The 12,709-nt window shown below is 41.5% G+C and overlaps 1 protein-coding gene across 8 annotated transcripts in view; it reads right to left on the bottom strand.

The window, feature by feature from the left end:
* HECTD4 (HECT domain E3 ubiquitin protein ligase 4) overlaps positions 1-12,709 on the bottom strand; it is a 225,708-nt gene that overhangs the window by 58,736 nt on the left and 154,263 nt on the right. For all 8 annotated transcript variants that reach the window (XM_056821721.1, XM_056821722.1, XM_056821726.1 and 5 more), the window contains exons 34-39: positions 11,921-12,105; positions 10,858-11,011; positions 7,963-8,243; positions 7,550-7,739; positions 1,690-1,771; positions 618-820 (exon numbers count right to left, since the gene is read on the bottom strand). In XM_056821721.1, coding sequence (XP_056677699.1) covers positions 618-820; positions 1,690-1,771; positions 7,550-7,739; positions 7,963-8,243; positions 10,858-11,011; positions 11,921-12,105 — 1,095 coding nt within the window. The remainder of the gene's footprint in view (positions 1-617; positions 821-1,689; positions 1,772-7,549; positions 7,740-7,962; positions 8,244-10,857; positions 11,012-11,920; positions 12,106-12,709) is intronic.

Genomic DNA, 12,709 nt, shown 5'->3' with positions numbered 1-12,709 from the left:
TGTGGAGGCTCAGTAGCCGAGGAGCTTAAACTCCCAACAGGCCCATTGCTTAGCTCTTTCTCTTTTTGGAAGCAACTAGATATTCTACTAGAGTGGCATTAGTCCTCAAAGATTTTCTGGATTAATGGACTAATTCCTCAAGGCAAAGGAAGTCTTCACTCTCACTTGCTTGGGGCCTTCCCAAGAACACCTATTTAGAACCACCCTACCTTAGAGTGAAAGTACTGCCTATGTGTAGTGAGGGCTGAGAGTGGGAGGCTTTGAACTTTAGAGGAGAGAAAGAATGACAAGAAAGTCTAGCTACTTCTTTCATGTTATACTTGGGGTTCCCAAAGGTAGTCATTTAAAATAAATTTCCCTTTCTCTTCCTGACTTGGCTGTGGTCCTCTATAGAGACATCAGCATCTCCAATCTTTATATTTCAAATGACCTATAACCTACACAGATGAGTCAAGGGCCAGTGGGAATTCTTTGTCTAGGCTAAAGAGAACCATAATTCTAACAGATGGAAAGTTAGTGCTTAATGTCTTAAGTCCTCAAAATGAGCAGTACCAAATTAAGTCCTAAAAGTCAGTCTATAAAAGAGGAAATTTTTGATCAGTTTGGAAAGTCTCTACCTTGCAAGTTCAGAATTCCTCTCTCGACAAATGGAGGTCTGAGCAGTTTTCTTTTTGTCACCTGTGGACAGCCCACTCATGGTTTCTGGGTTGACAGTTTCCACGGGTGGCCCAACACTGACAATGAGGCCTGACTGTGCCCATTTAGTTGCCTTCCGAAGGGCAGCTGCAGCCTCTTCTGTGATCACTTCACAGCAGCCACTCTGAGAATCAGGAGAAATGTGTGGATATTTGGCCTTGCTCAGTAACCCCACCAACCATTAATAGCCAAGTCCATCTAAGTGGTGCCATACTATTTTTAGCTGTAGCACTTATATGAATAGTTGAGGAACAACTCCACAATATCATTCTAATTTTTTAAAATTTTATTTTATTTAAAAAAAATTTTCCATGGTTACATGATTGATGTTATCTCCCTCTCTTCCCTCTCCCCCTCCTGGAGTTGACAAGCAATTCCACTGGGTTATACATGTATTAACACTCAAAACGTATTTCCAAATATTATTCATTTTTCACAATAATATTCTAGAGTTCAAATCCCTAATATCTATCCTCTCTACCTACTTGGATGTGTATTCTAACACAGATAACTGTCTTTAATCAGTTTATTAATTGAATTTTAATTTTTTCCAATTACATGTATAAACAATTGTTGACTATTGTTTTTGGATATTTTGTGATTCAGATTCTCTCCCTCCCCCACTCCTCCTCTCCAGACAGTAAATAGTTTGATATAGGTTATGTCAGTGCTCTCATTCAATATGTAGATGTTGTGTTAGAAGGTATATATCACATATATAATGAAAATCTCATGAAGGATGGTGTACTTTGATCTGTAATCGGATTCCAACAGTTCCTTCTCTGGTGATCAGTTTACTATAATAAATCCTCAGTTAACACACTGGCTTATAAAAAATTTCAAATGTCCTGTCTACCTGCACTGCTTTGGGGGAACTGAATTGATTCTACATTTGTCTATCATGTGCTGAGGCAATGGAGTATGCTGACAAATCCAGTACTGACTAATTAATGATGGGCTGAAGGAGAAAAAAGTTCTTGAGTCCAGTCTTACCTTTGTCATGTCTCTGTCCATTTTCACAACTTTCTCCATGTTGGCACCTGTCCCCAGTCTGAATGGCCGCCCTTCAGAACTGCTGTAAACATAAAGAAAAAGAGAGCAGGAGCAGATTGTTAGCAGGAAAGGTGACTACACGCAGTGAGATAGCTAGCAACAAAAATGAGGTCATCTTAGGGTTAAAGAAAACCAGGTTTCCCAAAAGGGAATTGGTCTGTCTTCCTAACACTCACAGACAGAGATTTAGGGCAGAACAAGTGACAACATCCTTTAAGTGAGTGCCTACTGTGTTGTCCTCCACTAGGACCTCTCAGGAAACAACAATAAAAGTGAAACTGCTCCTACTAAAAGATACATTTATATACAAGTAAATACAAAATGAGTAATAATGTCTACCCATTCCCGCTATCCCCCAACAACAAATGGGGAGCTCAGGAAAAGTCTCTAAAGGAGGTGGCACTTGAGCTGGGTCTTGAAAGCAAGTGAGGGCTTGCAAGAAACAAACATGGGGAGGGAGAAAGAATTCTAGGTATAAGGAAGAACCAGTAAAAAGACCCAGAAGCAGAAGCTGGAGTGTTGTATAAGAGAAGAAACAAGCAGCCCAACACAGGCAGATTTTTGTCATTTGTCAACAAACAATTATTAAGCACTTACTATATGCCTAGCACTGTGTGAAGCACCAGAACACAAAGAGAAGAAAAAGACATGTCTTTCCCTCAAGGAGCTCACAATCTAATGGAGGAGATAATACAGAAACACCCAGGTATATACAGAGACAGAGACAGGAGAAAGCATAAAAAAATCAACAGAGGCAAGGGCTAGCCTGTGAGGGGGACCCAGAAAGTCTTCTTGAAGAAGGTGAGTCTTTGGTTGGACTTGAAGGGAGCCAGGAAGTAGAGATGAAGGAGGAGAGCATTCCAGATATAGGGAGACAGCCAGGAAGGATGCCTGGAGTCTTGCTTGTGGAACAACAAGGAGGCTGATGCCACTGTATCCAACATGGTTCAGTACATATGTGGCAGGAAAGAAGACACAAGAAGTCTGGAGAGGTGGGAGGGGCCCAGGTTCTAAAGGGCTTTAAAAGCCAGACAGAGGATTTAATGGACCCATGCCAATGGCCCTTCTGCACCCCTGGGAGCCATATTTGTTGGCTAAAGTTGTTATAATTCTGGATGAGGGCTCTGCTGAGGAGGCTGAGGAACCCTGCCTTGGAGATATGCAGCAGGGCAGAATTCCCATCTGCTAGCACAGTGCAGGGAAAGAATGTAGAACCAGATTAAGGAAATATGGATGTGAATCTTGCCTCTGTCATTTACCAGCCATGGACAGACACCAAACCAGAGCCTCCATGTCCAAGTGTACAATAACACTGGCACAATCTTCCCAGGAGCCTGGAGTGAGGTGAGTACAGCCTAGGCCACCTCGACACAAGCATGGCACCTAGGACAAGGGTGCCAGCGTTGCCCTTGACTCCAACCTGCCAGGCCCCACCAAAGGTGCTGGGTTCCAGATGTGGGAACACAGTTAAAGAGGACACTGAATGTGTCTAAGTATTATTAAGGACCCACTATGTGTCAAGCACTGTGTATAGTATTAGGGACAGAACTAGAAATGTCAAACTTCTGTTCTCAGAGTTCAGATTCTAATTGAGGGAGCAGCAAGCAGGTGATAGCTCAGCTGCAGGGCCCATTTGAAGGTTCAGGGCCCCTTAAGGTAGGGGGCAGGGGAAACCCCAGAGAATCCTTAGGGTAAAGCAATAAGGCAGGGGACCCAGGTCTACTCCACAGTCTGGGCCCCAGAGGGAAGCAACTTTCAGAAAGGGGAAATTCTGGCAGCATCTAGGGAGACAGCACAGGATGTTGGCTCAAGGATTCCATGCCTAGGTCACAGCATATACTATTCTGTGGTACCCATTGGTGGGAAAATGAGTGAATAAAGAATTAGGTTGGTGCTGGGGGAGGCAAGGTCCCAGGGCCAGTAGTGATTACCTGGGTGGTAAGAAAACTTTAAACCAAGCTATACAAGGACTGGCTGAAATGTTCCTATTTCAACCAGTATTTCAATATTTAACCAATATAGATATTTAGTCTAGAGAGGAAAAAAATTAGGGGAGGTCATGATTTAAGTATTTGGTAGTTTGTTACCTTCAAAGGAGGATTACATTTGTTTTACTTGGTTTTAGGGGATGAAACTAGTAGCAGTGGGAGGTGATATCAAAGAAATCCATTTTGGAATAATCGAAGGTAAAGCTTCCTAACAATGAGATCTGTCCAAAAGAATGAAAGGCTAATTTGTAGGTCTTTAATCAGAGTCCAGATTAGAAGTGTCAAGTTTAGCTAGAAAATTTCCAAGTGATGCCCAAACTAGATTAAAATATAATTAGGAAATGTTCAACATAACAAATAAAAAAAGGTACTGTAAGGGGGAAAAGGGGTTATTTTTAAAAGGGTTGGACTGGATTATTCAAGAGTGTGGTCACTAGGAATTTAATTTATTCCAAAGAGATTTATTTACAAAATGTAGAAAGAATGAAGTAAGAAAATCAGAGAGGATAAGGTAAGATATCTAAGTCTCTTTCAAGAGTAAGATATCAAGTCTCTCCTGAGGTTAGTTTTTTTGTTTGTTTGTTTGTTTTTTTAGAAAATCCAGCAGTAAAGAGTAAGTTTTCCACTCATCACATGCCAGTTCAAAGGAAGAGATTTTAGAATAGCCTCACCAGAACAGGGTCTTGGATCCAGCCTTCACTCCAAAGAATTAAGAATTGTCTCCTGTCTCCACTTCCAAAGAATGAAGAACTGTCCCTCACAGGAAGTGATAGCTCCTTTTAAATATGCTTCTTTTGCATTACTTCCTGTGTCTTCCCCTAATTTTATGACTACCAATCACAGTTGAAGCTTTGCTTTAGGTCTGCCCAGGGGCAGTTAGTTTAATTCTGATTTGTCACCCACTATTGCACACGTGGGTCACAGACCTCCCACTTAATGATTAAGTGAAATGTTTACACTTTAGGTGATTAGATCTAAAAATGGGCAGATCTCCCTACTCAACTTTTAAGTAGAGTGTTTATACTTTTTGGTGATCAAGATCTAAAAATAGGCAGGGGTTATAATTTAATCTTCACAATCAGGGGAGAGCTAAATTTAATCTTCACAATCCCCCCTGATGATCATTGGGAGACTAGTCTCCCCATTGATCATTTAACATGATCATCTTGTACCTCGAAAAATTTCTAACTACAGATGTATACAATATTTCACCTTCTAAGAGGAAACTACAATAGTTATAGATAAGAGGGAAATAGAAAAGAGAGAAAGCAAAACCAATGTTTTGTTAGGAGCATTGACAAAAGCCAATTAGGGGGCAGTCTCCTTTGTCATAAAAGTGTACATTTACAATAAAAGTTCAACTCTCTTTAGTTCAATCAGTTGTACCCAAAAGTTCATTCTGGATCTTCTTGATGCAGTGTAGGTTTCTGCAAGCATCTTTCTTCAAATAGTTCATTCTCTGGATTCAAGGAGTTAGCAAACTAATTTTTCTGAACTTTTTCCTTAAACAAAATTTTAAATCTTGGATTTTTTTTTTGAAAAATATAATAAAATTCTCCCTGAAGAGGGTGTTCACCAACACCTGGATCAACTCAAAGTGGTTGAGTTATGGGGTATATGAGTAAATATCAAAAGAAAAACCAAAAACATAAAAAGAAAAATAAATAGAAGACAAAATTAAACTTTGGGAGAAATAAAAAGTTCAAAGTCAGAATCAAAATATCAAAAATAATGTATATAAAATTTCTGAATAAAACAAGAATAAATTCATAATAGGCCCTTGTATTAGGGCCCAATTAAAATAAATTTCTGTCCCATATATGTATAGGAAAAAAAATTCAGTAATATTTTATTTACCCATTATAAGCTAGGGCTACAGGAAGTTGCCATACTATAAGAGAGAAAAAAGAACTAGATTTTTGTATAAAAGGGAATTGTCATTCCCTGGTCTGATCTTTCATCATTTCTCAGGGATAGGGTTGCCAGAACAGCCAATTGTTAGGTACTTTAATAGAAAGTATTTTATAAAAAGTGTGGTTCAAGGAGTCCTGCGTCTTAACATATGTCAAGTGCCCCAACCTCAAGTCTCACACTCGATTCCAGTCTTTTTATTTGGATATAGAAGTTCATCAATCCCACTTGGATTGGTTTCTTTTTTGGCCCGTGTACTCTTTTTGGGCACTATTCAGGTTAAATCCGTGCTTCTATGGCACTATGTAGATAAAGTCTGTGCTTTTTTTATCTCATTTCCTAGAATCAGACACAAACATTAACCACAGTACCATAACATTTTTTCAATAAATGGCAGGTTTCCATAATCTAAAGCTTTTGGGTATGCATTTATATGCTAGGTAAATCACAACACAACATAGATAATGTGAATTTGTGGTTTTCTAAGTCAAAAGGCTGTCTTTGTCTATCTGAGTTTGACACCATTGGGCTGGATGATGGCTTGTCAGAGATGCCCAAGGAAGGGGTGATTCACATAGCCTTCCACCTAAGATTCTGTGATCCCATGATCCATGGAAGAAGACATGGGAGGCACAGCCTTTTCACCCGACCTTAAAGGATAAATTCAATTGTAACAGGTAGAGACTGGGAGAGAGAACATTTCAGGAGAAGGAAAGAATAAATATTGGGAGGAGGGAAGGAGGGGAGAAGTTACTCAGTCTGACTGAAGCTGAGAGCATATGATGGGGAAGGAGGATGAGATGAAGCTGCTATGGTCATTTGGAGCCAGGTTGTAGAATTCTTTGAATGCTAGGCTAAGGAGTTTGAACTATATTTGGAAGGCAATATGAAACAGATTTTTGAGAGTAAATTAAGATGATCAAAACTGTATATAAAAATTATAGATTTTTATGGATAGTCATGAATTAGGAGAAAGTAGAACCAATTATTAGATGATATCAATAGATTAGGCAAAGGAGTTGAAACTAGGATGGAAGTAGTGGGAAGAGAGAAGGGCATAATATAAAAGATAATGTGGAAATTGGAAGGACCTGGCAACTGACTGGACATGGGAAATGAGGTAGAGGAAAGTCCCATGTAACTCCGACATTACTAGCATGGAAGAGAGGTTGATAGTAACATCAACAGAAAGAGAAGAAAAGAAAAGATGGTGACTTCTGTTCCAGATAGCAACCAGGGCCCCAAATCAAGGGAAGCAACTATAGGGGGATACAAGGCATACTCTTTTTGGGGATGTCATTCAGGTGCTAGATAATAAACACTCACAGTGGGGGAAGGTAAAACTGTTAGGGATGAGTTTGGAGAGGCAGGCCAGAGAAACAATGTGACAGCTAGGGAGAAAAATAGAAAGGGATAGTCACCAGGGCCAAGAATTCAGTGGGACTATCTCTAGGCCATGTCTTATTCCCTTTTTATGTGCATGGCACAATATTACTGAGATGACTGGGTTCCTTGGCATAAGGCTTTGCTCCACAGATACAGACTGAAAGTGTTCTCAATTTGGTAAATCATCTTTATACAGTATATGCAGCTGTTCAGTCAACTATCCCATGGTCAAACTGGGGCCTCTGACATCTGCACAAGGTAAGTCAATCCCACGACTAAGACTCTCACCATGCTTAATGCAGCTTTCTGGTTTCGTAATAAGGCTGCCTGAGTGGACACAACCTGGCTTAGGCTATGAGAACCTAGAGGCTCCTTGATGCCACAACAAGGCCTCAGAGCTGGATGTTAGTGGAGGGAGAGTTCCAATACTATCTTCAATATCTGTTGCTGCCTTAGTGATTGTGCTCTGGAGATAAGAGGACAAAGCCTGCCACCACAGACCAAGTCTGATTTACCTTAGCAATGGCTGTAGGACTTCATGGGATGATTGATCTTCCCTTTTGTGAATAAAAATAGAAAGTTTGCCATCCACTGCCTCGCTTTCTTCCCCAGGGTCTTTGTCTCCTTTTATGGAATTCTTCGGACTAGCTTTTGCCAAAGTTGTATCAGGTTCAGAGGCAGTAGGAGAAAGAACAGTCTGGCAGCCTTTAAGGAAAAGGAAAACCCCATTAGAAAATGTCCATGATTCCATTCTGTGCCAGCAAGTGTCCCTGCCTGGGAAAAAGCTGCCTTTATATATTTTTTCCCTCTTTCTAGTCCCTTTATGATGGTCAGCACTGCTGTGTTTTGAGGCAAGTTAAATAACACATGACTTGATGGAATAAAATTGCAGGTCAGGGTGGCTTTTTTTCCTTCCCCAGCTCTTTACCTGGGACCACATAATCTGCCAATTTGGCCAAGAGCAGGGATGCAATCTTGGAAGCTGGATCACTGGGATCATCCTGCTCACTGTTCAGAGAGGGTACTGAATAGCTCCATGGGGGTAGTTCCACATTCCCACAGTCTTCCACACTCATCAGAGGCAGTGCTGCCCGACACAGCTGAAGAATGATGAGGACCAGCTTTGGAGAAGGGCGCTGGTCAAGCAGCAGAGAAAGAAGCTTGGACACACATGCTGGCTGGCTCAAGATCGCTTTCCCAATGTGACTCCTGAAGAGAAAATAGGGTATGTGAGATGAGATTGCCAAAGGAAAAGCCAATCTCTCTACGAAAAGGGCAGTTAAGCTCTTGAAAAAAGACTTAAAGAAGACATCTTGGCTTTGGCACCAAGATTTTATGAGGGACTATCAAACTTTTTCCTTATTTGTTTGTTCATTTATTCATTCATTTATTTATTTTTTGGACACAAACATCTAGAACATCTGTGCTTTCTCCAAAGTTACCAGTGATCTCTTAGCTGCCAAATCTAGAGGCCTTTTCTTACTCATCCTTCTGGACCTCTGTACAGTCTCTTCTGGATACACTCTCTTCCTTATGCCCTCACGGCACTGTACTGGTTCTAGCTCTTTCCCTACTTATCACCCCATACCTTCTCAGCCTCCTCTGCTAACACATGCATTAAAAACAGTTGTCTCCTAAGGCTCTCTCCTGGGGCCTTTTCTCCTCTGTCTCTATACTATGTCCTGTGACATGGGTTTAATGACTCCCAGGATTCTATCCAGCCCTACTCTCTAAGTTCTAGTCCCGTAGCACCAGCCCACTTTTAGACATTTATAACAGCATGTCCTACAGATACTTCAAATTCAACATGTTCAAAAAAGAACTTACTTTCATTTCCCCAAAACTCTACCCCATTCTTTCCAACTTAATACAAGTTGTTAAGGATACCACAATCCCCTCAATCACTCAGGCTCTCAACTTTGGTGTCATCCTCAACTCACCAGTATTTTCCCAATATACCCAATCTGAATCTAGGAGGATACCCAAAGTATCCAATCTGTTATCCAATTTTGTTTCTATCTTAACAACATGTCTAATATAGGTCCCTTCTCTATTCATATAGCCACCACCTTGGACAGGCCCCTTCATCACTTCTTGCCTGGATTTTTGCAATAACTTAAAAAAAAAACACCAAAACCTTAACTTCTGTCTTAGAATTGATATAAAGTATAAGTTCTAAGGTAGAAGGGTGCTATGGACTAGGCAACTGCAGTTAAATGACTTGCTTAGGGTCACCCAGCTAAGAAGTGTCTAAGGCCAGAATTGAACCTCCCATCTCCAGGCCTACTCTACTGAGCCACCTCGCTGCCTTTGCATTATCTCCCTATCTCTTGCCTCTTCAAACCATCTGCCCCATAATCGACAAAGTAATTTTCCCAGAACACAGATCTAACCATATTTCTCCCTACTCAATAAACTCTAGCTGTTCCCTAGATAAAGTCATCTATTTGACTTTTTAAGGTCATCACAAATGGGTCCTTTTCCACCTTTCTGGTCTCCTTACTCTTCACTCTTCTCCACACTCTCTAGAGCAGGGCTCCCAAAATACAGCCTGCAGGCCACATGTGGCCCCCTGAGGCCATTTATCCGGCCCCCACCACACTTCCAGAAGGGGCACCTCCTTTCATTGGTGGTCAGTAAGAGGGGCACTGTATGTGGCAGAGCCACAAAGTGCAGCATCGCTCACATACAGTACTACTTTTGGTGACATAATCCTTTGCATGGTGCCTTGTTCTGACAAGAATGAGGCACTGCACAAAGGATTATGTGGCTGTACAACGGAAGACATCAGCATGGTGAGCAGTGATTTGGGGAAGGGGATTCCGCACCATGTATACTGGTGCCTGGTATGGTGGTGGTGGTGATGGGCCTGTGTAAGGTGTGCCAAGCCCATCACAGCCAGCACTGCAGCATCCTCTATCCTAGACAGCAATATACAGATTTGTTCATAGTTTTTTTTTATAGTCTGGCCCTCTAATGGTCTGAGGGACAGTGAACTTGCCCTCTGTGTAAAAAGTTTGGGGACCCCTGCTCTAGAGTCTAGCCAACCTTGCTTCTGTGTGGCTCCTGATGTGATTCTTCCTCTCCTAACACTCTACCTCTCCAATGACTCTCTCCTGAGCCTGGAATGCTTGACCTCCACTCTAACTCTTATCTGCCCTGACTTTCTTTAAGTCTCCACTCAAATCACCCTTTCTCTAGGAGGCTTTTCCCAGGCTACCCAGCTGTTACTACCTTTCCAATGAGATTGCCTTCTACTAATTCCATATGTATCTTGTGCAGACCTGACTATTTACATGTTGTCTCCCCTATCTGAATGTGAGCTTCCTGAGGACATGGACAGTGTTTTTGCCTTTATTTAAATTCCCAGGGCTTAATAAATGTTTTTTGACTATTGACTGATGATTTAAAATGTTATTTCTGAGTGTTTTGTGCTCACTGAAACTGAAAGTTCTCGAAGCAAAGAATGAATGCAACTACCTAAAATCAGTGACTGTACTACATAATCTATGATTCCCGATTTCCAGAGTCTTTCTTCTAGCTCTGGAAACTCCATAACATTCGATGAAAAAGGGCTTCACCAAGCACAAAAGTTCAGCAACTGGTACAAAACACTAAGCTCTTCTCTTTGGCTCAATTTTAAGGGAATAATAGTAAACAACCCTAATCATCCTTAACATTGGTACATTGGAAAACTCTTGAGACTATCATTAGGATTTTTCAAAGGGAAAGTTAGTTTCAACAACATGAGGGTCAGCAATTTTGAGGCCAGGGTAGGCCTTTCCTGGCCCATGGGCTATCCCCCCCCCCCCCATCACCGCACCTGGAGAGATCATTCAGAAGGCTGAGAACATCCTGTAGGGCATCATTGCCGGCAGCCTGGTTGCCACAGCATTCCGTGGCTCGGGCAAGGTGGTTGGTAAGCAGGCTGGATACCTGTCGTGCCAGGCCTGAGTGCACAGCCTCAGTCGAGCCACCTTCAGAGGCAGAGATAATATATACATGGTGAGATGGTAGCAAAGGACTGACAAGGCCTCTTCTCCAAGAAGAGCATGTTTCCTGAAGCTTCTCTATGGATGCTCTTGCTGCCTTAATTTTGCTTTAAACTATTTACCACTGGCCTTTGCAGAAAAATATTCACAGTTCCATGAAGCCTAATCCTAGATGAGAGTATTCACTAGCTAGAAAGGAAAAGCCATTTTCTTTGCTCAGGACAGACCAGAAGCCATCAGGAAAAGTGAAAATGTATGCTACTGTTTGTTTATTGTTTGACCGACACATGAGATTTCATTAGAAAACTCTTCCTCAGACAATGCAGATTAGCAATTAATCTACAGCTAGGTGTCAGGGAGTTCTGGGGACCCAGAGAAATGAAGGAAGCTGGTATATTTTAGGAACGGCTTTACCCAGGTTTCCCTAGCTCCAAAGGGACCCTCTGATACCTTGTGCCACTGTTGCTTTCGATTTCATATGGTCTTAATGAAAATCTGCTGCTTATGACTAGTACCATCCTTTTTCATTAGAATATGGAATTTTTTTCAGGTATGTTTAAAAGAGGTGTATTTTAAGCACTAAATTGAAAATGAATGGCACCTAGAAATCTTTCTAGCAAGCACTATTTTAATGCTAATCCATTAGCAATGAGACCGTTTCACTGATTGCCTCATACCTAACCATAGAAAGAAATGAGAAGCATGCTGCTTAACTGTGGGGAGATGGAAAGCTTGCAAAGTGATTAAACATTTCCAAAAGACTCAAGGACATATCTGAACTCAAGGCTTTCTCAGAATCAATGAGAAGAAAAGCCTCTTGCTGTGTCAGCTGAGGAATGAGGGAAAGACATCCCAGTCAGACCCACGCAGGGGCTGTAGTACCCCTCTTCTCACCTTCTTCTTTTTCCCATTCTACACAGCGATTGGCAAGCACCTGGAAGGCTGCCCAGGCCATTGCAGCAACTTTCTGCTTCTTGGTCTGTTTCTCACTGGAGCCGGCTTCAGCCTGACTGCTCAAGCTACAGAGTCTGTCCATGAGCTGAACTAGGCCACTACGGACCAGGCACTTTTCTTCACTCCTACACATGGGCAAGAAAAGGGTATTAGGAGAGTTCTCTAAGTGAATGGTCCTCATGGGATGACAGTTTAAGACTCAGTTCATCTGGTGGTGGGGGGAATGGGGGGGAAAGTGTCTGAGACAGATCTCTGAACAGCACCACTCACAATTTAGAGCTTAAAAAATGTCCAAGGAAGGTCCAATTCAATGGACTTTTTTTTCTCTTATTTATACAAAACAGTCAACAGGAAGCTAATGAGGGTAGTTTGGGTTTGCCAAAATGCCAAAAGATACTTTGACTGTGACTATATCTTAGAGGACAGTCAATGCCTAAGCTGAATGCCTTTCCCAATGATGTTTCCTTCTCCTGACTTTTCATCTTCCTCCTCCTTCCTGGTCATCCATTCTCATGACATAATGAGATTATCAATGACTCTCTAGACAATCAACATCATGGAATTTACATGAGAACTCAAGAGTTATAAGATACTTGATAAATCCAAAGTCAGGGCTGGTGATAACTTCTTCTGAACTACAAAAAGCCACAAAATTCATACAACTGAAAGGAAATTGAACAGAGCTCAAACTTTCAAAATGGTAAACGGAATAAAAGCAGTCATCTTGTA

This window comes from Monodelphis domestica, chromosome 3 (genome assembly GCF_027887165.1).
Source record: "Monodelphis domestica isolate mMonDom1 chromosome 3, mMonDom1.pri, whole genome shotgun sequence".
Lineage (NCBI taxonomy): Eukaryota > Metazoa > Chordata > Mammalia > Didelphimorphia > Didelphidae > Monodelphis > Monodelphis domestica.
This window is presented reverse-complemented; position numbering and strand designations above follow the sequence as displayed.